Here is a 25,629-nt window from a genome sequence, read left to right as displayed (position 1 = left end):
CTCTTAACATACTAAACTGCACTTCTAAGGCATTTTTTCCTCAGCGCTTTATATTTTCTTAAATTTTATACATTTTACTTTTTTTATATTATTCAGTAAATAGAAATTAACTGTAATTCGACTGAAATTTATTTTAAAGATTTTTTTTGGTGATGACATCTGAAATTGGTTTTTCTGGTAACTTAGTTTCTCATGATAAAAAAATCTATATAAAAATATTTTTTAGGGAAAAAAAGTGCATTTTTCAATTCCCCAATGTATATATATAAATTTAAAATATGCAAAAAAAAAAAAAAAAATTGTACACAATTTTGGAAGTGATTTTGGTTCACAAATTGAGCAGTCAGATTGTAACAAAAATTTCTTTCCATATGCTGAACATAGATTTTGTTGATAACAATTTTCTTTTGTACTGTACTATGAAAATATACATTTCTTAATGAATTGTGTTGCGAACGTGTAGCACTGGAAAGTGTAGATTGATCGTAAAAATGAGAGTAGGAAGCTGGATTCCATTCACTATGGTAGTATGATTTTTTTACTGTCAATAAGATCATTGCTATAACTATCTTAGCACAACCAGAGCATATCAACCAGAGCATATCATCTTTCATGTCATAATTATTGCTGCAGTAACATTCGTTTGATCCTGCCTTGGAGTGCTAGTTTTGGATGAAAGTTCTGCAAATTTTTTACTAAAATTAATTTCCTTTTACATAAAAAATTTTTATTGTTTTGAAATTTTTAAAATTAAAAAAAAAAAAAAAAGTTGACAAAAAAATTTTGTTACACGAGCTGAAACTTAAAAATATTCCTGCAGAATCCTGTCGTTCTCCAACGAGTACCATCTCCTCAAGAACTTGCCGTACATACACAGTCTATTCTTCAGAATGCTCTGATCAAACGAAAACTTGAAGAGCAAAAAGAGAACTTCCGCAAGAGGCAGGAAGCACAAAGGTAAGCATTTAAATATTTTTAAAATTATTAACTGCCTTTTAAAATTTCTTTGAAAACTTTTGTCCCAGTATGTAATGTGAATTAATGTATATTTGTTATATGTATATATAGAGGTTTTTGTATTTTCTGTTTATCCCGACCTTCCAGGAAAAAGAGCCCTTTATTTTGCAGTTATATGAATTAACAGAAAAAGGGTGGCTATTTTTATGGTTGATGGGTAATGTTTTATTTATAAATAAATAATAAGAGAAACACTTTGTAAGGGGGAAGAGGAAAAAAAAAAAAAAAAAAAAGAGGCTGTGACAGTTGTTTACATTTTTACAGTTGGTGAGTATAATTTGGTGATCTAACACTTTATATGATTGGTGTGTATTAAAGTGTGTGAGATGTGCATATGCATGGGTTGACTGTTGTCATATTCTAGACTGGAAAGTATATCAAAACACAACAGTCCTACGGAATGTTCAATCCGGAGCTGCTGATAATCAAAATACCTGATATTTATTTAATTAAAAATAGGAAAAGGAAATTAGGCACAGTTGCTTCTTTTCTGTTGCTGATTATTCTGCATTTTTTGTTTTGAGAACTATTTCCATGCTTTGGAATTTTATTAAAATAAGATTATCCTTGCATAAGAAAGCACAAGTATTAAATATTTTCTTGATTCTTTTTTAATTAGCGGATTTTTATTGCATAATTCTGATCTATCTGGTGAAAGATATTTCCTATTTTAGCTGCGTGTTTTGACAATTCATTGGGTGACACTATAGTTTGTCGTTCTTTCAGAACTGCACAAAGGTGTTGTTAAGAGATGTTTTTGTTTCGTTTTGTAGTATGTATGTGTGTTTATTTTGCTTAAAGACTCAGATTGTGCCATATTGGTGAAAATCCTTCAGACAGTAGAGTTGTACTTTGTTGAACATGTGTTTGTTTTGCATATCCACAATACTAAAATAATTATTCATTCAATTGTAGAAAAAATTAAAGCTGTGAATTAAAATTGTGTATAACAAAGACTGTAAAAATTTTGAATTTGTCTTTTTTTTTTTTTTTTTTTTTTTTAAGTATGTTTTTAGGAGAATAACTCAAAAGCTAAAGCCATACTTTTATCATTTAAACAAAATCCAGATCTTTTTCAATTCTGTTAAATGATTTTTCTGTTGATTCTTGTGTAGAATCTTTCTATGAAAAAATGGTAGGTAATCTTTTTTCAGTATGGATTATGATGTAGCCTTTTGCTTGGGGGAGGTAGACTTAATACAGTTATAAAACATAAAAACTCAGACAAAACAGTGTAAAATACAGACAGTTCTAAATTGCTGCCCAGCAAATAATGGTGGTTAGTGACCCTGACTGTTGTAGTGATTGGCCTGGGTTTAAATCCTGGACAAGGCATGGTTGTAATTATCTGTTTCTTCACAGGAGGCAACTGTCGCCACCTATTAGGGTGCTTCCATAATGAAATGGCCACCACTTCTGGCCCTTGAAGTGGCACAATGCTAATGGCTATTAAATGAAACACCCTGCCATTTAAAAATATAATTATTAGATTACTAGCAGAAGTTAGTTTTCATCCAAAATGGAGTTTGAGCTACAGTGTGTTTTGATGCACATGTTTGTAAAAACAGCTGTGTTACATTAAAGAATACATTAATTTTCCTTTGTCTACATGGGGAAAATATAGGAATCTGGTAGTACATTGCTGAATTCAAATGTTTAAGTTAAATTGAGATTTCATGCTAAAGCATTGAGAGAAATTTAGTCAGTGTAGAAAACGCAAAAAAGGACTTCTCAAATATCATGCATTCAAAGCTTTAAAAAAAAAGAAAAGAAAAGAAAATCTGAAATGTTTCAGATTTTACATTTTGTCCAAAGCAGCGTTTTTTAACATTTTGTGTGTTACATTTATTTATTAAATATCTCCTTCTTCGCAATTAAACCATAAAATTCAGTTCAACAGCAATATTGCAAAATAGTTTTAAAATGAGCATATCTTTAGAATTTCCGATACAGAGACTTATGCACTGGAGATAAAAATTTGTTTTCTGTTCAATATTGCCATCGTTCGCTTTGAAATCCTTGAGTTCGTTAATCGAAAATTCGTTAAAGTTTTACAAAACAGGAAATAGATAATAAAACAAATACGAAACTTGATCTTCCACATGCCCATATTCTTAGGAGGATTATGTCATTCAAAATTCGATGGCTCTATGTACTGTTGTTTTATTACAATGTGAGAAATATACATGCATTTATGCAGATTTTTCATTATTTAATTTCTTTAAATGTAACACAGGATGATAATACTTTGTGGCAACAGTTTGAAAATGATTCGGTGGTTGTAGTGAATCGATGCAAAATTGCAAAACGAAAACAATAGTCCTTCTGGGACAAAGCCCCTTTGAATTAAAAATAATGTATTTTATTTTTCATTTGAATTCGGGTGCTGATTTCAAGCATATTTTGTAGTTATTTGAAATTATCATCATACTATTGCTTAAATTAGAAATTATATTGTTTAGGTACATGAATTTTTGTCCATTTGTATGTTATCATAAAGCTCTTTGTAAACCTAGTGCCATGTATTGAGAGTCCTCATAATCATGAATTTTGGGAAAGAGTATTTTTTCGGGATTCTCAAATGTTCTGTTGATGAGATATTAAACTTTAATGGAGTTGGTGATGTCTGTTCCAACTAATATTTTGATGTATAATTATTTTTCCCTACTCTGAAGTTCTATCCGCCAAAATATTTTATCTAACTGAGTAGAATTTCAAAGATTATAACAGTTGTTTTTAACTGTATTTCACATTGAATCTTTCATAGGAGAATTTTTCAGATTTTTCATTGTACTGTTTTGGGCTGATAGCATGAGTTGATCATAATGTTGGGAATTTTTTGGTTCTTAAAAAAATTGCTGTTTGGTTACAGTTAATTAGGAAGCGTAAAAATCCAGAAATATGGTGTTAAAAAAGTTGAGAAATAAAAAATACGAGGCACGTCCAGAAAGTAAGTTCCGTTTCAATTTATCTCCGCTGCAGCTCTGCGATCGCAGTTCCGCACGTGCGCAGTAGACGCTCTGTATCAAGGAGAAGAAACACGTGCCAATTGGAGATTGCTGTCAGTCACGTATGCTTTGTTGTGCTTGTTTACAATGTCGGTGTTGATTGAAAATCCCGCCGCTTGTGAAATCAGATCTGCCATTCGTTTTCTGAATGCGAGGAAAGTGAAACCTAGTGAAATTTATCGGCAAATTTGCGATGTTTATGGACCAAAAGCAATGAGTGATTCAATGGTGAGAAGATGGGTCCGAAAGTTCAATGACGGACGTAGTGATGTGCACGATGAAGAACGAAGTGGGCATCCATCTTTGGTTACAGAAGAACTGGTTCACGTGTTTGATGACAAGATCCATGAAAAACGAAAGTTTACAATTAGTGCTCTCGCTATGGAATTTCCCCAAATTCACGATCACTAATGTATTAAATTGTTACCGAAAAACTGAAATTTCGTAAACTTTGCTCACGTTGGGTACCAAAGATTCTTACTAAGCAACACAAAACAAAACGGATGGGTAGTGCACTTCAGTTTTTGACCCGTTATGCTGAAAGCGACGAAGAATTTCTGACACAGATAGTTACAGGAGATGAAACTTGGGTTTCTTGCGACACCCCTGAAAGTAAGCGGCAACCAATGGAATGGAGGCACACTTCATCCCCAGCAAAGGTTAAGCCGAAGCAAATCTTGACACCTCGAAAAATGATGTGCACAGTGTTCTGGGACTGGAAAGGCATCTTACTCATTGATTTCTTACCGCGTGGTGAAACAATCAGAGCAGATGCTTATCGCGAGACACTTCGGAAATTTCGCAGCGCAATACAGAATAAGCGCCGAGGATTGCTGTCAAAAGGTGTTGTTTTTCTTCACGACAATGCACGACCACACACTGCAAATGTGACGAAAAACCTCCTACAGGGATTTGGGTGGGACGTGTTTGACCATCCTCCGTATAGCCCTCTCCTAGCGACTTTCATCTATTCTTACATCTTAAGTCTTTCCTTGGCGGTCAACACTTCAACAATGATGACGAGCTGAAAGTGTTTCCAACTGGTTGAAGATGCAGGCGGCAAATTTCTATGAAGAAGGTATACAAAAACTTGTGCCACACTATGACAAATGCCTGCAATATTTCGGCAGTTATGTGGAAAAGTGGTTTAAGATTTGTTGAATTTTGTGCAATAAATAACTTTTCTGTAGCTGTACACAATTTACTTTTATTACCAAACGGAACTTACTTTCTGGACGTACATTGTAAAAGCATTTCTTAGTTAAAGTATTCATAGTGCATTTCTGAAATCACATAGGCCAGTATATATAAAATTGTGCACTCTAAGAAAAATTTCTTATAACTGATCAAGAATACTTGCCTAGTTTGATATATAAAACTGAATAAAAATGACTGCTTGTTTTCTTTCATCATACTAATCATACTAGAATATCTTATCCTATGACTGGTGATTCTGTAACTTGTCAGAAGAGGGGAAGTTGTACTTGCATCCTACCTTGGCAACATCAAAAATTGGCTGCCTTTGAACCATGAAATTTAAAAGAATTCCCCCCCCCCCAATTATGCCTGTCATACCTATGGAATTATGAAGGAACTGACACATCTTTATTTAATCAATATTTGATCTGCTTCATTTTTATGCTTTGTAATAAAAGGCTTTCGTTGATTTCTTGTGTTTCATTAAGCTATCTGATTTTACTGGTAGTTTCATTTATAATGCTATGAACAAGCCTTGAAATAATGGTCACCAGCCCGATATCACGGACTGAAAATTTACAGCTACTGATGTGATAACCTTGCTATGTAAATTTTGATTGTGAATTGCAAAAGCTAGGAATGCCTAGCTGGGCAGAAAATACATAGTACAGCTTGGAAGAGATGGAAATGCAAACATGATTGGAAGAGAAAAAGGATATAAAGAAACATCTAACACTATATTGCACACAAGTTAAATTTAAGTGTGTTGTGCTCAGTCAAAGGCACAGAATATCTTGATAACTGTCTTGAAATGAAAGTGTCCATAAGAAACTATATGAATTTGATAGTAATTCTCAAAATAAAAAAAAAATAAAATAAAAAAAAATAAAACTAAGGTAACTTAGGCCAAGTTGCTCAGCTGTTGTAGTTGAAACTCCTGAAATTGAAATATTTACATCAAATTCGATGGGTATCAAGTAAAGTTAGTGCTCTTTTTGCTCTGTTAAATAATTATGATGTAGTGTTTATTTATTTCGAAGCATCAAATGAAAAGGGAAAGGGTGCTATATCCAGAGGATTGTTGAAACAAATGAAAAACTTTTGTCTTAATTTTATATTTGATTTTTTCCCCCACATTCTAGGAAATTTCTCTCATTTTTCAACCAAAGACCATGATTTTAAGCAGGGTAGAGGTTTATGTTAAATAGGGAACTCTGAAAGTTGAAGGACTTGGAATCTATATTACCAGGTACATATGAACAACAGTTTGCCAGTTCAGCTACTATCAGTGGTAGTTTTGGGAACATTCAGCTTAGCCATAGTGATCATCAGATTTTTTGATTCATACAAACAAAAAGTAATTTCACATGTAATAAAATACCTCTAGAAGCATTTTCTATGAGGAGATGTGAGTGTTATAAAGGCAAGTGCTATCTTTGAAATTTTAATGTAGCCTCATGACAGTTTGGGAAGTATGAAATTGTGACTTTGTACAATCACTTCAGAGGATATGTCATTTCAAACCCAGTCTTCTAAAGTAAAAACTTGAAATCTTTACCGAATGAATGAGTTTAAAGTTTTAGGACAGCATGTAGAAATATATGAATTGCTTTCTTAATTAAATTCACATAAAGATCAACTTTCTTTCCTCATCCACCTGTTGTCAATATTTGCAGTTTTGTCATCTTCCACAACATCTTATGGACAAGGTTTTAGCCAAATGAATCTTCTTAAGATTGATCTCGGAGCATGTATAGACAATATGATTTTGGGTGACCTTATGATGATTAAACTCAATGGAACTTCACTAATAGGCTTTCAGCCACAGAGAGTGATAGACTCTGTTTATTGGAAGCAAGATGCATTAGCACTGCAAACAAGAAGTATGTGAAGCATAAGTTGGATGAAGGCAATTACTATGTAAAAAGTTAACAAGACTGCAATGACTAGTACGCATAAGCTTTTATTATTTTTTTGGAAGCAAGGAGTTGGTGACCACATTATTTTTCCCTAATAGATTTTTTGAAATTATTTCAAACTTTGGCTGTAAACTTTCCAAGTAAATTTTTCCAGTCTATTACTGTTTTGTCAGCTATATTTAGTTGACCATGTTGTGTCTCTTAATACACACTTTTTAATTTGGTGATGGCGTGCCATAATTTTGAAAATGGTCTACTGGTTTTATTTTGTAAAAGGCAGGCTCTGTTTCAGTCTCACCCCCTCAAAAATACAAAAAAGAATACAGAAGTCATAGTTAATTTAAATTCTTGTTTATAAAAACAAAGTACTGTCAGAAGTCTTTAATCTGGACTCGTCGAAACTTCGGCGATTCCGGAATACAGATTTTTCCGAATTATAGATCATCAGTTTAAATCTGGTAAGATGGCATGCAGAAATTATAAAATTAAAACTATATTATAAAATTATGAAATAAAGAGCAATTATGATCTAAAGGGTATCAAAATTTACAAAAAAAAAACTTAATATTTATTTGTTTACTTATTAAACATTTCTCTCAACGCGTGCTTGCATAAAGCATACATTACGCATAGTCGAAATTAGAAAATTGCAACCAGAAAACTGTTTGATGTGTATTCATGATATTTATAATGACGAGGAGTTTAATTTAAATCATATCAAAGACGGAGTACATCGAGATGAAATACAGTCAAAAGTCATTAATTCGGACACCCATAATCCGGAATAATCCATAATCCGGACCTCAAAGCTAAAAACTTTCTGCGCAAGCGCCACGCTGACACATGCGCATAGACATTTACGCGTGCGCATAAGACCTTTACGACTGCGCATATGCGTGTGCGCAAGTGCAGAATACGTTTTCGCGTACGCGTTTAATGTATAACGGACGGTATAAGCTAAAATTATCTAATTATCTATTTCAGTTAATGTTGATGATTGCGTTGTTCCTTAATCTTTGAAAATTGAATGTGGCTTATTATTTTTTGCAGACTTGTAAGAGCAATTTTATAAAAGTAAACTTGAACTTTCGATTATGTCAAATAGAATTTCCGATGCTGGAGCTCCCAAAGGATCTACAAAAGGAAAGTATGTTTCAATGTCCATCAAACAAAAAGTGGAATTGCTGCAAAAAATGGATAAAGACATGAAGAAGGTGACAGAGAGGTTAGTGAAAACGAAAAATTTTCGATTGACAAGTTAGTCGGTATTCTCGGCACAGCAATTACGGGACTTGAACAGAGGAACATTGTAACTGAACAAGAAATTATGTCTGTGTATAGAATTAAAGAGAAAGTATTATCACATAAAACGAAGCAACTTAAACAACTTACATTGAAAGAAATGTTTAATAAAGTAAACAAATAAATATTAAGTTTTTTTTTTTGTAAATTTTGATACCCTTTAGATCATAATTGTTCTTTATTTCATAAATTACGGTTTCATATTTTTAATTTTAGAATTTCTGCATGCCGTCTTACGAGATTTAAACTGATGATCTATAATCCGGAAAAATCGATAATCTGGAATCGCCAAAGTCCCGACGAGTCCGGATTAACGACTTTTGACTGTACTACATTTAGTAAGTAATTATAAGCCGAATAAAATAAAAACATCTGCCCTGAAGATAAGTATAGTGCTGACAGATCAACTTCCAGTTCATTGCGTGCCACAACGTTTCCACCCTCGCAGAGCAGCGTGCAATTAATAAACAGATTTTGGAATGGTTAGAGAAACAAAGGATATGCCTTTATCCATTTTTTGCAGCCATTCCAATTTTTGTTTGATGGACATTGAAACATGCTTTCGCTTTGTAGATCCTTTGGCAGCTCCAGAATTGGAAATTCTTTTTGACATTATCGAAAATTCAAGCTTACTTTTATAAAATTGCTCTAACAGTCTGGAAAAAATAATAAGCCAGGTCCAATTAGAAGATTAAGGAACAACGCAATCTACAATATTAACTCAATTAGATAATTAGGTAATTTTAGCTTAGCTTATACCGTCTGTTATACCTTAAATGTGCATGCGTAAATGTATTATGCACACACATTATTTTATAAACAAGAATTAAAATTAACTATGACTTCTGTATTCTTTTTTGTATTTTTTTCTTTTTGTATGTGTAAACGCATGAGCAGAAAGTTTGTAGCTTTGAGGTCCGGACAATGGACGTCCGAATTGAAGACTTTTGACTACGTAATTCTGCAATAACCTTCATCAACAAAACAAGCAGACATGAAAATCTCATTAAGAACCATCTGTCAAAAGATTAATAAATATGTGATTTATAAACAGAAAATTAATTCTCATAACTTGCTAAATTTAAGAAAGTAATGGGTAAATTGCAAAAAAATTCTGAATTTGTGCCATTTTTGGTACAGAAACACATAATATGCAATAAGAATGCACACTGTTTTTCATACGAATAATAAATTGTTTCATTGCAGGTGAAATAAAGATAAATAATTCAAGAGAAAACACACCGCCATGAAAGAAAAACTGAAACATACAGAACTTGTAGTGCCCTTTTAACATTTTTGGGGGGATTGAAACAGCATGCACTTAAAATGTGCTGTATGTATGACCCTCACTCATTATTAACATTTTTAGAACAAACCATTAAATTATGAAACTTCACTATTCTACAGCATTTTTGTATTTACCAGCATTTTGTATTTTTGTATTTATTTTGTATTTTTGTATTTAAAATTTAATTACACACGAGTTACAAAATGTGCATTATTAAAATTTTCAGAACACATTAGTGAAATACGATAAATATCTGGCAGGATCCACTGGAACTCTATCAAGAACTAGTGCAGTAAATTTTTTCAGTAAGCCTTTTCACCTCTGCTAAACAGCATGTTTTGAAACTTTTGCAGTAGTAATCTCAACATATCTTAACTATGTTCATTGACTGGAAAGTCTGGTGGGAGAGCTAATTAGGGTAACATACTCAGCACAGTAAGAATTTTCAGGATATTAAGATCTTTTTGCTAATGAGTAGACAAGCACAGTCTTACTAAAAACATACCAAATTGCTAAACAATTAGAGCAGTGGCCATCAAACTTTAAAAATATATTAAAATAATGCAGATTATCTTAAACATTTTAATTTTAAATGATATCCATACATTCTAAACCATCAGACATATAAAATGTTCTTATATAATGATACTACAGACACTAACATGCATTTACTTACAGCTACTTGTGCCTGTCATCAGTTTGTCCAATGGAAAAATAGAACACATATTTAAAAATTACTGCTTATTATTGCCAAATGCTCTACAGTCAAAAGTCTTTAATTCGGACTCGTCGGGACTTCGCCGATTCCGGATTACCGGTTTTTCTGAATTATAGATCATCAGTTTAAATCTGGTAAGATGGCACGCAGAAATTCTAAAATAAAAAATGTGAAACCGTAATTTATAAATAAATTTTGATACCCTTTAGATCATAATTACTCTTTAATTAAAGAGTAATTATGATCTAATTTCAAAATTCAAAAAAAATTTACAAAAAAAAAAGCTTAATATTTATTTGTTTACTTTATTAAACATTTCTCTTAATGGCGCGCATGCGTAAAGCATACATTACGCATAGTCGAAATTAGAAAATTGAAACCAGAAAACTATTTGTGTATTCGTGATATTTATAATGACGAGGAAATTGATTTAAACCATATCGAAGTACATCGAGATGAAATACTGCCTTTAGTAAGGAATTATAAGCCGAATAAAATAAAAACATCTGCCCTGAGGATAGTGCTGACAGATCAACTTCCAGTTCATTGCGCGCCGCGACGTTCCTCCCCGCAGAGCAGCGTGAAATTGATAAGCAGATTTCGGAATGGTTAGAGAAACAAATCACCTCTCTGTCACTTTCTTCATGCCTTTATCCTTTTTTTGCTGTAATTCCACTTTTTGTTTGATGGACATCGAAATAGGCTTTCGCTTTATAGATCCTCTGGCAGCTCCAGAAACGGAAACTCTTTTTGACTTAATCGAAAGTTCAAGCTTACTTTTTGTAAAATTGCTCTAACAGTCTGCAAAAAATAATAAGCCGGATCCAATTAGAAGATTAAGGAACAACGCAATCAATTTAAATCATATCAAAGATGGAGTACATCGAGATGAAATGCTATGAGGGGGAGTCAAATGAAAACCATAATTATTTTTTTAATATTATTTATTGGTCACACTGGGTACAGAAGTAAATCACTTTTTAACATAGTCCCCTCCTCGTTCAATGCAAGTCCGCCAGCGCTTCGGAAGAGCCTGAATACCTGCAGAAAAAAAGTCTTTTGGGCGACGGCGCAACCACTCGTGCACCGCGTTGTGTACCTCTTCATCAGAGTGGAACTTCCTGCCGCCCATTGCTTCTTTGAGCGGACCAAACACAGCATTCATAGATTTGTGGCTGTGACAAACACGCATCTTCATACTGAACCTTCATTCGCCTAAAAATGTCAATCGGTTTCACACCTTCACTTCGCAAAAACCGAATCGCAGAACGCTGCTCCTCGCTGGTGCATGTGGCTAGTGGGGCTGCCATTTTGGAACTGTTGTTGTGCCGGTGTTTGTGCATCTGCCGGCTGCTGCCACCTAGGAGACATCCGACATACTATCGCAAACAGGCATGCCATTTTACAGCTCACTGGCGCCATATGCGGATTTTTATTTCTACTTTTATGGTTTTCAGTTGACTCCCCTACGTACATTTAGTAAGGAATTATAAGCCGAATAAAATGAAAACATCTGCCCTGAAGATAAGGATAGTGCTGACAGATCAACTTCCAGTTCATTGCACGATGCGACATTTCCTGTTACTCCTGTTTCTGTAAAAAACTGTTAGCAATTTCATTTTGATGTTTAACCCTTCCCGGAATTAGACTCTGAAACCCCTAAATTCCTCAAAACTGCTATGAGAATGAGGTATTTTCTTGATCAAAATATATTTTATGCCTAGAATTTTTTGTGTTTTAAAATACTGCTGTCATTTCTTCAATTTCTTTCTTTGCACAGATAATATATTGGTTAGTGACTCTGACTGTGGTACTGATGGGCCAGGATTCGAATCCTGATTAAGGCATGTATGTTTGCAGGTGTATAATAGTCTGTGCAGCAAGTAGGCCCTCAAAATGCATTGTGAACAGAAAGTCTGTGGTAGGGAAAGAAGGGTGAAAGACCCTCGGATTGCCTTCTGGGGTGTTCTGCAAAATTTGGGTGGATTTGCATAATTAGTTTGGTGGGTTAGTTAATGATATTCTTGTCAGGTGTAAATCACATCTCAATTTTTTCTTGTGTTATTTCATGTAATTCTTATAAAAAGTTCTTTAAATCAAAAACATTTGGATTTGATTGCTGAGATTTTGCAGTTAACCCATAAAATATCTGTTGGTTAGATTATGCGGGGCAAAGTAAATAATAAGCCGGCTATAGATATACAGATAATATATTGGTTAGTGACTCTGACTGTGGTACTGATGGGCCCGGATTCGAATCCTGATTAAGGCATGTATGTATGCAGGTGTATAATAGTCTGTGCAGCAAATAGGCCCTCAAAATGCTTTGTGAACAGAAAGTCTGTGGTAGGGAAAGAAGGGTGAAAGACCCTCGGATTGCCTTCTGGGGTGTTCTGCAAAATTTGGGTGGATTTGCATAATTAGTTTGGTGGGTTAGTTAATGATATTCTTGTCAGGTGTAAATCACATCTCAATTTTTTCTTGTGTTATTTCATGTAATTCTTATAAAAAGTTCTTTAAATCCAAAACATTTGGATTTGATTGCTGAGATTTTGCAGTTAACCCATAAAATATCTGTTGGTTAGATTATGCAGGGCAAAGTAAATTTTTCCTTTTTCAAAAAACCTTTGTGATTGCATTAGATAATTGAATTGAATTCATTCATTGTTAAAAAATAAATGTCAAAAGAAGTATCTTCAGTTTTTTTACTTCTATCTAATAATTTAAACTCCTTGTTCAAGTGATCTTATTTAACCTAAGTTAGGCTATTTAATCTTGTAGATAAAGTACCTTAATATGAAAATTTATAGCATAAAGTATAGGAATGTTGTGCTTTATAATTATAAATACAAATGTGCATTTTCAAATCATATTTTCTATTTAAATTTGGTAATTATAATTTTCAAACTGGGCTTTACTTAGCTATTTGTTTTATAGGACGAATTCTCCTGTCACAGCAAATAAGAATGGAATGACTGTATCCCCTCTCAAAGTTAGTATATATATATATATATATATTTTAGTTTCTCTTGTAAAATCTTAAATAAGAGAATCAAGTGTATGCCATTGTATGTCTAATTTTTAAAAAGAAATATAACACTGTATTGAAGCATGTAGAGTATATTTTTAGCATAGTAAAGCTTTTAAACGTTTGGCTTCTTTTTTTTTTTTTTTTTTTTGTTTAACATACTCTTATAAAAAATTTAAGATGGTTTTATTTAGTTATGTATATTCTAAATTATATTTTGATAGTATGTATGATGTGTTTTCATTTTAGGGTCTTAGTCCTACAATAGCATTCACACCAACCTCTGTAATGAGAAAAATCCAGTCAGAAAAGGCTGAAAACAAGGAACAAAAATCTGTTATTCAGCAAAATGGAAATAAATTAATTAGTATGTTTTCCCTTCTAAATTGTTAATACTTAGATCTCTGAAATATTTTAAAATTTGTTCAATAAATTAAGATTATCTCGTTGCATGAAGCTAATTTGGTGATAAGAAAGAATCTCTTTCTCAGAGTAGAAAAACATTTTTACATTACTTTATATTTATTTGTATTGAATATTAATAAACTAAGATTATCTCATTGTGTGAAGCTAAGTTGGCGACTTACTGTGTTTGGTGATAAAAAAGAATTTTTCTCAGCGTAGAAAAACATTTTTACATTACTGTATATTTAGTTGTATTGAATGTAAAAATGTGACCAAATCTGGAAGTACTATGAAAATCACATTAAAATCAATGAAGTTTAATATAGTTAAATATATTTTTTAGGTTCTGTAGAATCAAGCTCAAGGCTGTCTGACCCCCAGAATATTCAGAAAATCAGCTCTGTGGGTATTTCTGCGTCAGGTATTGAATGTAATTACAATAGTGTAAATAGCCATCTTGTGACTTCTCAGAATAATAGTGGTTTAAGTCAAGTGCCTAGAGCAATTTATGGACAAGGTAATTCTCAGCAAAGGTCCATTCATGGAAATGTGAACTCTGTCGGACCTTCATTAGTTATTCCCAATCAAGGTCGTCCAATAGTCAAAGTAGGGCTAGGTCAAGGGATGAATTCTAATAATGACATGTCAAGATCGGGTATTGTGTCTAACAAACCTGTTACCCATAACAAGACATTTTTGTCAAGTAATTCTCAAGGTAAGCTAATTGTGATGCATATATGTATATGCTGTTTATGTAAAAGTTTGTGTACGGCTTTGATTTATTGTAACATATATTTCACATTTTTAAATTACTAATGTGAAAATTCTTGTGGCATACCTAGTGTAACAAACTTATAAATTAAAGAATATTATACATTAGTAAATCATAAAATAATATTAAAGTTAGAACCAGTCTTTATTATATTTTGACTTACACTTTGGAAAAAACACAGAAGTATGGCAAAAATGCTAGATTTTGAAATTAAATAACTTGGCCAGTTTATGTTGTATGGGAATTGCATATGCATTTTATTTTTTAGAATGAGTATAAACTCATTAAATATAACTATAGGGACTAGGAGGCCGTATAAAAAGTTAGGTTTTCATAAATTTTGCAAATTGAGTTTTAAATTATAAAATGCAGAAACGTGAATATGTGCACCATTTAAAACTTTTTTTAAAAAATATTAAATACATGACTCTGACCAACAGATACAAAAGTAAAGCCTGCATAAGGACTTTATGGATACACTGTATACTTAGAGTGCAGTTTTGCTATGGCAACTTCATTTGTTATCTATATCTTCCTTTTTTATATGAAGGCATATGTGGAATATAAAAACAACTATTATATTTATTATTGACAGTCTAATTTCAGCATATACGCTGCTGGTCAAAAAGCAGATATTTTATGAAAGAAGTATTAAAATATTTTAAAAAAGATTTACTTCTGTTTTATCCTCCTTCCCCCAGTTTCCTCATGACAGAAAAAAGTGTTTTCATGATTTGTATTTGAAATTTAAAAATATAGATATATATCTATTTTAACTCTAGATTGCTAAAAATTAGTAAACTAAAGGAATTTACTGCTAATAATACATTATTTGTGGTTAATATTTTGAATAGTTAACAGTGAATAAATTTTTGAAAACTGCATAGTTGACAACTTGAGTAGAAATTGTGCATCTTTAATGGTCTTAGATTTTACAAAGGGCTAGTAATCTCTTAAAGAAAATGTTTGACTAGTTTATTAATTTTAGGGACTTTTTATTCTTAAAAATCTGATTTCTATTTTTAATTTCATTCAAACACTTTTTTTGGGGGGAAGAGAGAGAGAGAGTTGGATCTTTTAGGAATAAAGTTTGAGATTTAACTGTTGGAGTGGGTGGCTATTAAAATAAATACTTCTGTAATAAGATACTAATTTAATTTGTCTGGCTGATGTTATAAAGCTCTTATGTTGCTCATGAAGAGCATTCTGTGCATTATTTGGCTTTGATGGCAGTATACTTAATGAAATATTTTCAGAATATCAATATGAACTAGCCTGTAATTATTTGACTAGAGATAATGGTATTTGAAAGAGAAGAGATTGTCTATGACAACTAATTGCATATACCATGTGTATAAATATCCTTATGCTAATTTATTTTTGCAGCCATTGATTGTAGATACATACTTCCGGTTACAAAAATATTTAATACTTTCTGATTATCGGCTCACCCCTGAAAACTATTACCCACTTCCTCTAAAAAGATGTGCCATGCACGTCGAGATGCTTTTGTCTCAAACCACGCAAAAAAATGAAAATAACGTGGTGCACGCATCGCCTAACAACCAGATTATTTCTCGAGTTACAGCTCTGGATTGCACTCGCAGACAAGGAGTGGCGTAAATGAGACACTTTAGCGCTTGTTATATTGTAGCGCATGGCACCGTGAAGTTTAGTCGTCGCGCAAGTCGTTAATGAAGCATTCCACTATATCGCCAAAATAGGCAACTCGTGAAGTCACTAAAATGTAGTTTTGTGACAACTCGAGTACCATGTGCATATGCAGCAAACAAGTGACTCAAGTTCACAGTCATTGTTTTGTTGAATTGAGTGCAATGTTTTTCCTGTGGTATCATAATGACTGTGGATTTTGTCAGCTGACTGAAAAAAAAGTACAGTCAAAAGTCTTTAATCCGGATCGCAAAGCTACAAACTTTCTGTGCATAATACGCTTACGTATGCACATTTAATGTATAACAGACGGTATAAGCTAGGCTAAAATTATCTATTTCAGTTAATGTTGCAGATTGCGTTGTTCCTTAATCTTCTAATTGGATCCGGCTTCTTATTTTTTGCAGACTGTTAGAGCAATTTTATAAAAAGTAAGCTTGAACTTTCGATTATGTCAAAAAGAGTTTCCGATTCTGGAGCTGCCAAAGCATCTACAAAGTGAAAGCATGTTTCCATGTACCGCCTTCAATAGTGAAGAAAGTGACAGTAACTGAACAAGAAATTATGTCTGTTTATAGAATTAAAGAGAAAGTATTAGCACAAAAACGAAGCAACTTAAACAACTTGCATTGAAATGTTTAATAAAGTAAACAAATAAATATTAAGCTTTTTTTTTTTTTTTTTAATTTTGATACCCTTTAGATCAAAATTGCTATTTATTTCATAAATTAAGGTTTCATATTTTTAATTTTATAATTTCTGCATGCCATCTTACCAGATTTAAATTGATGATCTATAATTCGAAAAAACCCCTAATCCAGAATCGCCGAAGTCCCGAAGAGTCCAGATTATTGACTTTATAACTGTAGTCTTTTCAGTTTAAACATTCATGTAAAAAATGGCGCTTTAACTTTTGACGTCTATTTGCTAAATTTGATGAACAGCATATTATTATAGTAGTCTTTTTTAAATTTAAATGCTAAAGAAATTGACAACTTTTAATTTACCTACCAGATTTAAACTGATGATCTATAATCCGAAATTGCCGAAGTCCCAATGAGTCCGGATAAAAGACTTTTGACTGTATCGCATTTTTCAGAAATATGACATTTTGCCAAATTGTAGAGAATGAAAAAAAATTGCATTCCTTGAAGTTGTACTTAATAAATAATAAAATTTTATATATCAAAATTTATACAAATCTCCTATTTTTAAGTGAAAACCTATTGCTGTGTACACGGAGAGAATGAGTTTGTGGTGGCAGGCTTTTGCATTTCTCTGTTATTTTTTGGAATTGAAACAGATCGCTGTGTATATGGGGAGAACGGTGCCCCCCCTCCCCCCCAAAAAAGGAAAATGTTTTGAGGATGTTTCTTACTTTTATGGTTTTGGTAATTGATAATTGTTTTATGCAATTCTTAGTATGCCTTTGTTGTACTAGTTTGCAAAAAAATTACTATTAAGCGATTGGCAACCTTTCTGGAGGCAGATGCAAATAATTAAAAAGCACCACTCAAATCCTGCAGCAATAGCGCAGGACGGGTATAAAATTTTGCTTTTAATTTTATCCTCTTATTATGTTTCTTTATATATATACATACACATATATATATATATATATAAATTACGAAATGTAACTTTTAGATGGCTGCTGTAGAGAAAAGAAAGCGCAGAGAGTTTGACTTCTTATGCAGGCTTCCTTATAACAAAAATTAACTAATATTTATTTTCAAAATTTGGATTTTTTTTTTTTTTTTTTTTTTTTTTTTTTTTTTTTTTTAGGACTCGATTAACAAATAAGAAAAATCAGTTTCATGTAATTTTTTCCCTTTCAGTATTCCTATATTGGTGACTAGTGTGTAGGATTCTAAGTTTTTAAATGCTTGAAATACATTAATAATATTCACTTGCAGTTTTATTAGTTTAGGATCATAATGCAGTAGTCTTAAAAAAAGTGGGCAAATTAACTAGAAATATTTTTCACTTTTAATATATGCCAATAATATGAATTGTTTATCTCCCAAAACTGAAATCTCTGCCTCTGTTTTTTGAGAGACAAATTTTATAAAATTCTGTAAGTAAGATGTCTTTTTTGAAAAAAAATTGTATTGGTCAAAGAATATCATAAACTTTTTTCTAAACTGGTATTTCGTATTTAGTTCTTTCATTCAGATTTTAATATTTCTTTTCAATCTGTATATATAATCCTTAAATAGATTTAAAAAAACTTTGAATGTTTTGTGAGTCACTTTCTGTTTTACTTCTTAGAATGGTATAAACTTTTACCAAATGTAACTATGGGGGACTGGAGGATAATATGAAAATTAGATTTCATAATTTTTTTTAATTAATTTTAAAACATCAATATCTGTGACATTAAAAAAAATTCTAGTAACTGGAAGTACGTATGTGAGCAATATTGCCTCCCTGCCAAAAAAGGTGCTTATGAACTTTTATGGATAAGTTGCAAAGTTTCCATATTGCAAAATGTAAAAAGTAGAAAGCATTTTAAAAAGTACTCACTGAACACAAAATGTATTCAAGTTGAATATGAAGGATAAGATTACGTTTTTGGGAGATAACTAAATTTTTTATTTCTTAAAAACATATCATCAACCAGTAGACAATTAGAAATTTTCAGAATTATTACTGCTGTCAGTTTTAAACATACTCATTTTGTGTAATATTAGCACTTATAATTGAACATTCCAGTTCATTCCTCCTTATTATCTCATTAATATATTTTGATTTTCAAAACCATAAGAAAAAGTGTTGTCCTATCTTCTGTCCTTTATCAGTTTTCTTGTAGGGAACTCGGTTGATGATGTTTTTCCATGTGTAAAGTAACGTGCAAGGCACCAATCTATGATTCATAATGAAGCCAGACACATCACAAATCATGTGATGTGTCTGGCTTCATTATGAATCATAGATTGTTATTATGGATATTGCAGCATAATGTGTTTGATTCAGTTTTTAAAAATTAGGAAAACTTTGCTTACATTAAATGCAATGTGATAGGCTGATGAAAACACCTGTGTAAACAGTGTTTGAACAATATTGAAACATTTTGTATGTATTAAATTATAATGTATTATTTCTACTGTCTTACAGGGATGAGGGGCATCTTTTAATTTTTCCTGCTGTAAGAGCTAGTGTTTCAAATAAATTTTAATTTCAGTCTACTTATATGTAACTGTAATGTGTGTAAAATTTTTATATTTTTATTATGAAGTAAATACGACAAAGAGTTTAATAAAAGGCTAAATTATTTTTCAATTTGCATTTTCGTGAGTGGCAGATTTAATGAATTTGATAATTATTTCCATTAGTTTTGTGAACCATATTGGAGCTGAATTATTGGCAAAATGAATGATTTGTTACTTTAATTATGGATATTTGGTTATTGAAAGTTTTTTATGCCTTAGCTTTTTAAATATAAATTTAAGTTTTTTTTCCCCCTTCTATAGCCCATAACCTGCATCATGATGTAGATCCAAATTTTGATACAATGGCCAAGTTTCCCTGGCATCATCAGCTAGCACGTCAGCAGAATGCTTCATCCATGCCACAATTGCAAATGGCTGCTGCAACTTATGCTGCTCTTAATCACAGACCTTCATCTCTGAACCCTCACCATCCTAGTCTCATGCGACCTAATATTGCTTCTGCTGGAAATGTTTCTGCCACTAATATTAATTTTCCATTGCTTAGGAATACTGTGCAAAATCCCATTAGAGGTATGTTTTTAATAACACTTTAAAAGAGCTTTAAACCGTTTGTTCAATTTTCTATTTTAATTTTTTGGCTAAATAGGGTTTGCTGTTGCTGTGTCAATTTAGGATGTAGGCTGATTTAGGTTTTGGATGAAAAAGATTATTTTGTAATTATTTTTGATAAACTGTAACTGGCAATGAATCATTTTAAAAAAATGACTAACATGATAGTCTCAGTTCAAATGTTTTAATCCATTAAGCTAGTGATATGCAGCTTTTTATGATGTGATTTTTGGATATGATTTCCACAAATTCTACCTACATAAGAATTGAGCTAAATATTTGATGAAAATAGTTTACTTTTCTGTTGTGTTTTCAATCCAAAATCAAGGTTTTCAGAAATCTTAGTAAATTTGAGATTTAGTTGTTTTAACCTCTGAGTGGTATGACTGGGTTTATTCGGTCATCAGAAGTTTTGCTACTTGGCATATATTAGCTTATAATTTAAGATATTTTGCATTATTACTTTCTTTAATAATGTAAATATCATCTTAATGAATGAAAGTTTATGAAAATAACAGTAATTATAAATAAGTAATTATACAAACTGAATTAATAAGTGCTGTTTAAATGATGGTCTTCGTGACGGATATAAAATCCTGTGCCACTCAGAGTGTTAAGAAATATGGTCAGTAGAACAGGTTTTTTGGAGGGAGGTTAGTTTAGTATGTATTAGTAGATTGTATTATAGGTTATCTTAGGTAAGGTGGTTACTAGAAGGGGTTTTGTTATAATTTTAATATGTATTGTTAGGTGGCATTGTAATCAGTATTGTTAGATTGATAACCAGGAATTTTTACTATTAATTATTTCTTTTTTTAATGCAGCACAAACTAATGCAATTAATCAACTTAGCCATTTGGGGCATCTTGCCGCACTTCAAATTCAGCGAGGTGCTATTGATAATAGGCAACTGCAAGCTTTAGCTCAATCTCAACGTTTTCATCCTGCTACATTACAGCAACTTCTTATGAATTCTCAGAATCAAGTAACAGCAGCCCAAGCCCAAGTCGTTGCAGGGTTTCCTGGAAATAGAGGTGAATCTCTTATTTTTTGTTTGATATGACTTCATTTTATATATTTTTGCTTTCACTTGCATATATTTTCTGTGATTTCTCAATGTTTTCACTAAGTTAATGTTAGGTAAATTTTAGAAAGCTTAATTTTAAGAGATGAGCAAAGGAAAGGAACAAATATGACATGCATGTAGTTTTTACATGAACTAAAGTCATGCCCATTATGTTTAAATTTTTTCTTAATGCAATGTGACTTTATGTTAGATACTTTTTTAATGTAGAAGATTATTTTGTTCTATGTTAACAATTATACCTGTTGTAAATATTTTCAAAATAGTTCAGCGTAAATTAATATTAGCATTTAATAAGAGAAACAATTGTTCATTATGATATCAAAATTATAGAAATGTTGGTCAATTTGCATTTTATTTTTTTAGTTTATACTCTATTTTTAAATTGTAATATATATAGTGTTTGTATTTTTATGATTAGCTGAGAAAGCATTACAATAGTTTCTAGCATGCAAGGACATTGATTTAACGTAACATGGCTGCCATTTTTGTGGATGATCTTAGTCATACATTCCAAGTATTTCTTACATGATCTCAACATAGTTTCAGAATTATAAATGACAAAATTAGAAACCTTGCAGATATAAGCTAAATATTATTTTAAATGATTCTTAAGGTTTTCCTTACCATAGGTCTGTAGCTAAAATACTGTAAGCTATGAATCATGAATGAACCAATTAAAAATTGAACAAATATGTTTGGATGTTGCATAGATTACGTTTCATACATTCAGATTAAATGTTATGTATATTTTTTTAATTTTTAAAGCAAATTGTTATTTGTGCTAATAAAAGTAACAATGCATGTATATTGTTTATCACTCCAGAAAACTTGGGAATTGGTAGATATATTCCATCATCTGGAAAGTTCTTTTATATATATATATAAATGCAAATGAAGCAGTACAAAACAATAAGAAAATTTCACCAAATCTCATAAAAACCATTTGTTTTATAACTTTTTGGCATCTCTCTGGTAGATTGAAAATTTCTATATACTAAAAAAGTCATTAGATTTATTTGTGAAGAAATTATTGAGGTATTGTTTTAGTGTCCAAGGAAGTTGACTCCCGGCTGTTCATAGAATTCTCACATCACCTAAAGAGATAAAAATACTATAAGGGAGCAAGGTCTGGTGAATATGGAGGATGACACAAAACATGCCTTCCTTACTCATTGAGTCTTGTCTGACATTCATTGAAATATAAAACCAAATATTGTCATGATGAAGACACCTTGATAATTGGTCAGTTCTGGAAGCTTTGTTTCCATTTCTGTCTCTTATAATTGTCATTTTGGAAGAGTAGTACCTTTAATTGATTGTCTGAATTGGTGGCAACAATTCATAGTATACAATTCCTTTGTAGTCCCAACATACACAATGTTATTTCGGGGGGATGCAGCCCTCTGTCATTGTTATTAAAGGAGCTTTTTTTTTTTAACTAACCCGTAATTTTTTCTTGTACCATTATTACATACTATCCATTTCTCATCTCTAGTAATGAGTCATTTCAAAGAAGGAGTTCCTCCTTTTTTTTTTTTTTTTTCCCTCCTTCTTCTTCAAAAGAGTTGCAGCAGAAATTCGAGCAAGCATATTCTGTTGAAGTATTGGACACCCATACATTGTAGGGGCTTACATACCTACTTTCCTTCAAATGATCATCTACTGTGCTTTTTGGAATATTTATTCTGTCTGATAGTTTCTGAACTGTATAATTTGGATTTTCAGCGATAGTGTCTTCTAACAAGGTCCTTGTTTACAGAGGATGATCGTCCAAAGGAAGTATCTTTGAGGCTAAAAGTTTCATGCAAATATCTCAAACCACCTTTGAACTATGTCATCAAAAACAGCACTGTTTCTATATACGGCCCAAATTTTGCGAGCAGTTTGACTAGCATTTTTTCCTCTTTTAAACTAAATGAGAATGATATGACAGAAATGATCTTTTCAATTTTCAATTTTTAGCACTGCATGGAAATAAAAATTATTACAACACTAGTGTTAAGTGATAGTAGGGGGGGGGGAACTTTTGCAAATTTGCTTCAATCAAGATCACTCCTAATCAGAAGTAAAAAAATAATCATTAGAAAACTTGCATTGATTTGTAAATTTGCAGAACCTTCTGGTTGTCCCCACACATCCTTAAGTTAACCTGGCAGTTTTTTAATATTTACGTAATCGTAAAATTTTACTTGATATTTTCAGAATCTTAGTTTTATTATTATTTCCTAGATGTGAAACATCAGCACCTTCTACCAGGACAGTCATCAACCAACCGTCAGTCACCAGTCAACCTTACAAAATGGTTTGGTAATGATGTCCTGAAGCAGAAAATGCCTGAAATGCCCCCTGTCTCTCACCAGAAAGCTCTACTTGTAGAAGAAGTTGAAAGGCAGCAGCAGTCTGCAGTTGTTCATAATTAAAAATAGATGGTGCAGAATGCACTGTGTTTGTTACATACAAGGAAATGAACCATGGCCTCTTAAGAGTTACTATTTTATGGTTAGGTATATGTTAGTGCTGTCTTATGTAAAGTGTCATGTTCAAAGTGTTTTTTGAATTGTTTTGATCTTGTTTTGATTGAAAAATTATGAATTTATTTGTTTTTGTGTACTTTACATGTTTGCAAACTTGTGAAACTGTGATATTAAAAAGAAATCTACAATTTAGTGAGGCTGATAATGTTTGCAGGATGTCCTTTGAGCTATAGACAATTTTTTTAGCGATTTATTTTTCTTCAGTAAGGCTTCCTGAAAAGGGTATGTGGTAATTAGGTGCTCAGATTGTATAATGTGAGAGATCAATATACTCGGTGAAGACAGCTAAAATATTTTTGAAAAGGAAAGTAAGCCAAGAAGGCTGTGTATAAATATTTTTTTCCCCTCCTGACAGGATCAACAATACTTGTGCTGTACAGTTTAAGTGTTTTCTATCTTTTGTGTCTCTTACTTTTATGTATTTTGGTGAGTGTGCACTGCACGAACCATTATTTGTGTGTACATGTTTGCTTTAAAAAAAAAATTAAAAATAAAAAAGCCTGAAGTTTTAAAGGGCTGGGACATTGTAAATTAAAAGTTTATCTCCCACTTGTAAAAATATAAATATATGTGTGTGCGTGGGTGTGTGTGTGTATGTGTATGTATGTGTGAAAATGGTCCTATGATACTTGATTTAGAACATTCCTAACATCATGAAGATGTCAGCTTTCTGTACATTATATTTACCTTATGTCAGATACTGAGAGTAACTGCCTTAGGTTTAGTTCAAGGCAATCTAGTTCTTTGTTATATTGTTAATAAGGCAATTTGTTGTTCTTTTTGGAACTTCAGATGTTATGTCTAATACTTAATTTGCAGTGTTGTAGCTGTATGAATCTACTAACTAATGTTTATTAGTGGTTATTCTGTCTTTGATTGAACATTATGCTCACATTGTAATCCTGCAATGAAAAATCAGATTTTGTTTATTACTATGCCATATTATTGTGCTTCTTCCCTCTCAGATGCATTTTTTTTTTTTTTTTTTTTTTTAAATTTCTTATAGTAGCAGCCTGATAACCGTAGTTTTAATTATACTACTATAGCCAGTAAACAAAATATTAAATACTTATTTTTGAGAAGCTGGAAAATTTCAAAGAAAGGGGGTGAGGAGCAATCACTTAACCTTTCTATAATTTTTTAACCTTTTAAGTGTGATTAGAAACTACTTTTTTTTTCCCCTTTTAAAGTTTTGCTTGTGATCTTTACTTTGATATTTCTGTAGTGTACAAAATTTGCTGTGCTGGAAATTACGTTTGCTCATGTGAAAATTGCACTGAAAAATAATTTGTTATATAAGTTCTATGCACATTTGAAATGAGTTTTCTCCTATTTTGTTCAGAAGGTTTATTGCCATTTGAATGTTGTTTGTCTCTGCTTATAGCTTCTTTATATGATCACCCCCTCATGAATAAAGTTTACTTCTACAAATGTTTTGCATCATTTAGAAAACTTCTGTAAATATACTGTATTCGGTAAAATTCCTTTTGCTAATGAAAGGCAAAGGGAGAGAATGAATTTTAAATGTAAGGAATTCAAAGAATTTTGCTTACAGCTGTCTGAATAAAGAATTGATTCTCAGTTTTGTTTGTAAATTCCATGTGCTCTAAAATACATTATGTGTGTAACTTAAAATAGTTTCAAGATAAAAAAAAAATTTAGAAAAAATAAAATTGTGAAAAATCTGTCTTCGTTATTACAAAGATAAGTGTGTCAAGAACGTTTTGCATATGGAATAAATAAGTTTCCTATACAACTTATACAATTTAAAAATATTTAATACAGTGTTATAAAAAGTAGTTTTCTACTTTTTGTATCATTAAAAAAATAGATAAATTATTGTTAAGTTATTGAATTTACTTAGTGTGCAGAATAGTTAAACTTTAAGTAATTTAACTATAATT

General features: G+C 31.7%; 1 protein-coding gene across 4 annotated transcripts in view; it reads left to right on the top strand.

The window, feature by feature from the left end:
• Positions 1-25,306, top strand: part of LOC118193384 (uncharacterized) — a 78,407-nt gene extending 53,101 nt beyond the window's left edge. For 3 of the 4 annotated variants that reach the window (XM_085812683.1, XM_085812682.1, XM_085812681.1), the window contains 7 exons: positions 821-957; positions 13,387-13,441; positions 13,727-13,844; positions 14,226-14,597; positions 19,796-20,065; positions 20,929-21,138; positions 23,421-25,306. In XM_085812683.1, the coding sequence (XP_085668809.1) occupies positions 821-957; positions 13,387-13,441; positions 13,727-13,844; positions 14,226-14,597; positions 19,796-20,065; positions 20,929-21,138; positions 23,421-23,611 (1,353 nt within the window). In that variant the 3' untranslated portion in view covers positions 23,612-25,306. The remainder of the gene's footprint in view (positions 1-820; positions 958-13,386; positions 13,442-13,726; positions 13,845-14,225; positions 14,598-19,795; positions 20,066-20,928; positions 21,139-23,420) is intronic. The other variant, XM_085812684.1, reaches the window with a different exon arrangement.
• The last annotated feature ends 323 nt before the right edge of the window (positions 25,307-25,629 follow it).

Source organism: Stegodyphus dumicola, chromosome 3, assembly GCF_044657685.1.
Source record: "Stegodyphus dumicola isolate Sdum_Otavi_A_Nest chromosome 3, ASM4465768v1".
Lineage (NCBI taxonomy): Eukaryota > Metazoa > Arthropoda > Arachnida > Araneae > Eresidae > Stegodyphus > Stegodyphus dumicola.
Note: the sequence above shows the minus strand (reverse complement) of the source record. Positions and strands in the feature narration are given on the sequence as shown.